At 47.6% G+C, this 229-nt stretch overlaps 1 protein-coding gene across 1 annotated transcript in view; it reads right to left on the reverse strand.

The window, feature by feature from the left end:
- The window catches only part of LOC119585047 (estradiol 17-beta-dehydrogenase 8-like), a 10,822-nt gene that overhangs the window by 1,637 nt on the left and 8,956 nt on the right, over positions 1-229 (reverse strand). Inside the window, exon 6 of the mRNA XM_037933664.1 lies at positions 52-176. Coding sequence (XP_037789592.1) covers positions 52-176 — 125 coding nt within the window. The remainder of the gene's footprint in view (positions 1-51; positions 177-229) is intronic.

The following is a 229-nucleotide window of genomic DNA, read 5'->3' on the forward strand; positions in this document are numbered from 1 at the left end:
CCTAAAAACAAACAGATCAGAAGGATGACTGGAAGACGCCTTTGCCCTTACCCTCAGGTTCGCCACATCGTCCCAAGAGGGTTTTCTGCAAGAATTTGTCCATGATTTCTTGAGGAAAGGCTAACATGGGTGTCCTTATGGGCCCAGGCATAATGCAGTTCACCCTTATGCCGGTCCTGGGGAAGGTAGAAAATATATAGGAATTATCATGGGCGCTGCTAGTCCTTGA

This window comes from Penaeus monodon, chromosome 19 (assembly GCF_015228065.2).
Source record: "Penaeus monodon isolate SGIC_2016 chromosome 19, NSTDA_Pmon_1, whole genome shotgun sequence".
Lineage (NCBI taxonomy): Eukaryota > Metazoa > Arthropoda > Malacostraca > Decapoda > Penaeidae > Penaeus > Penaeus monodon.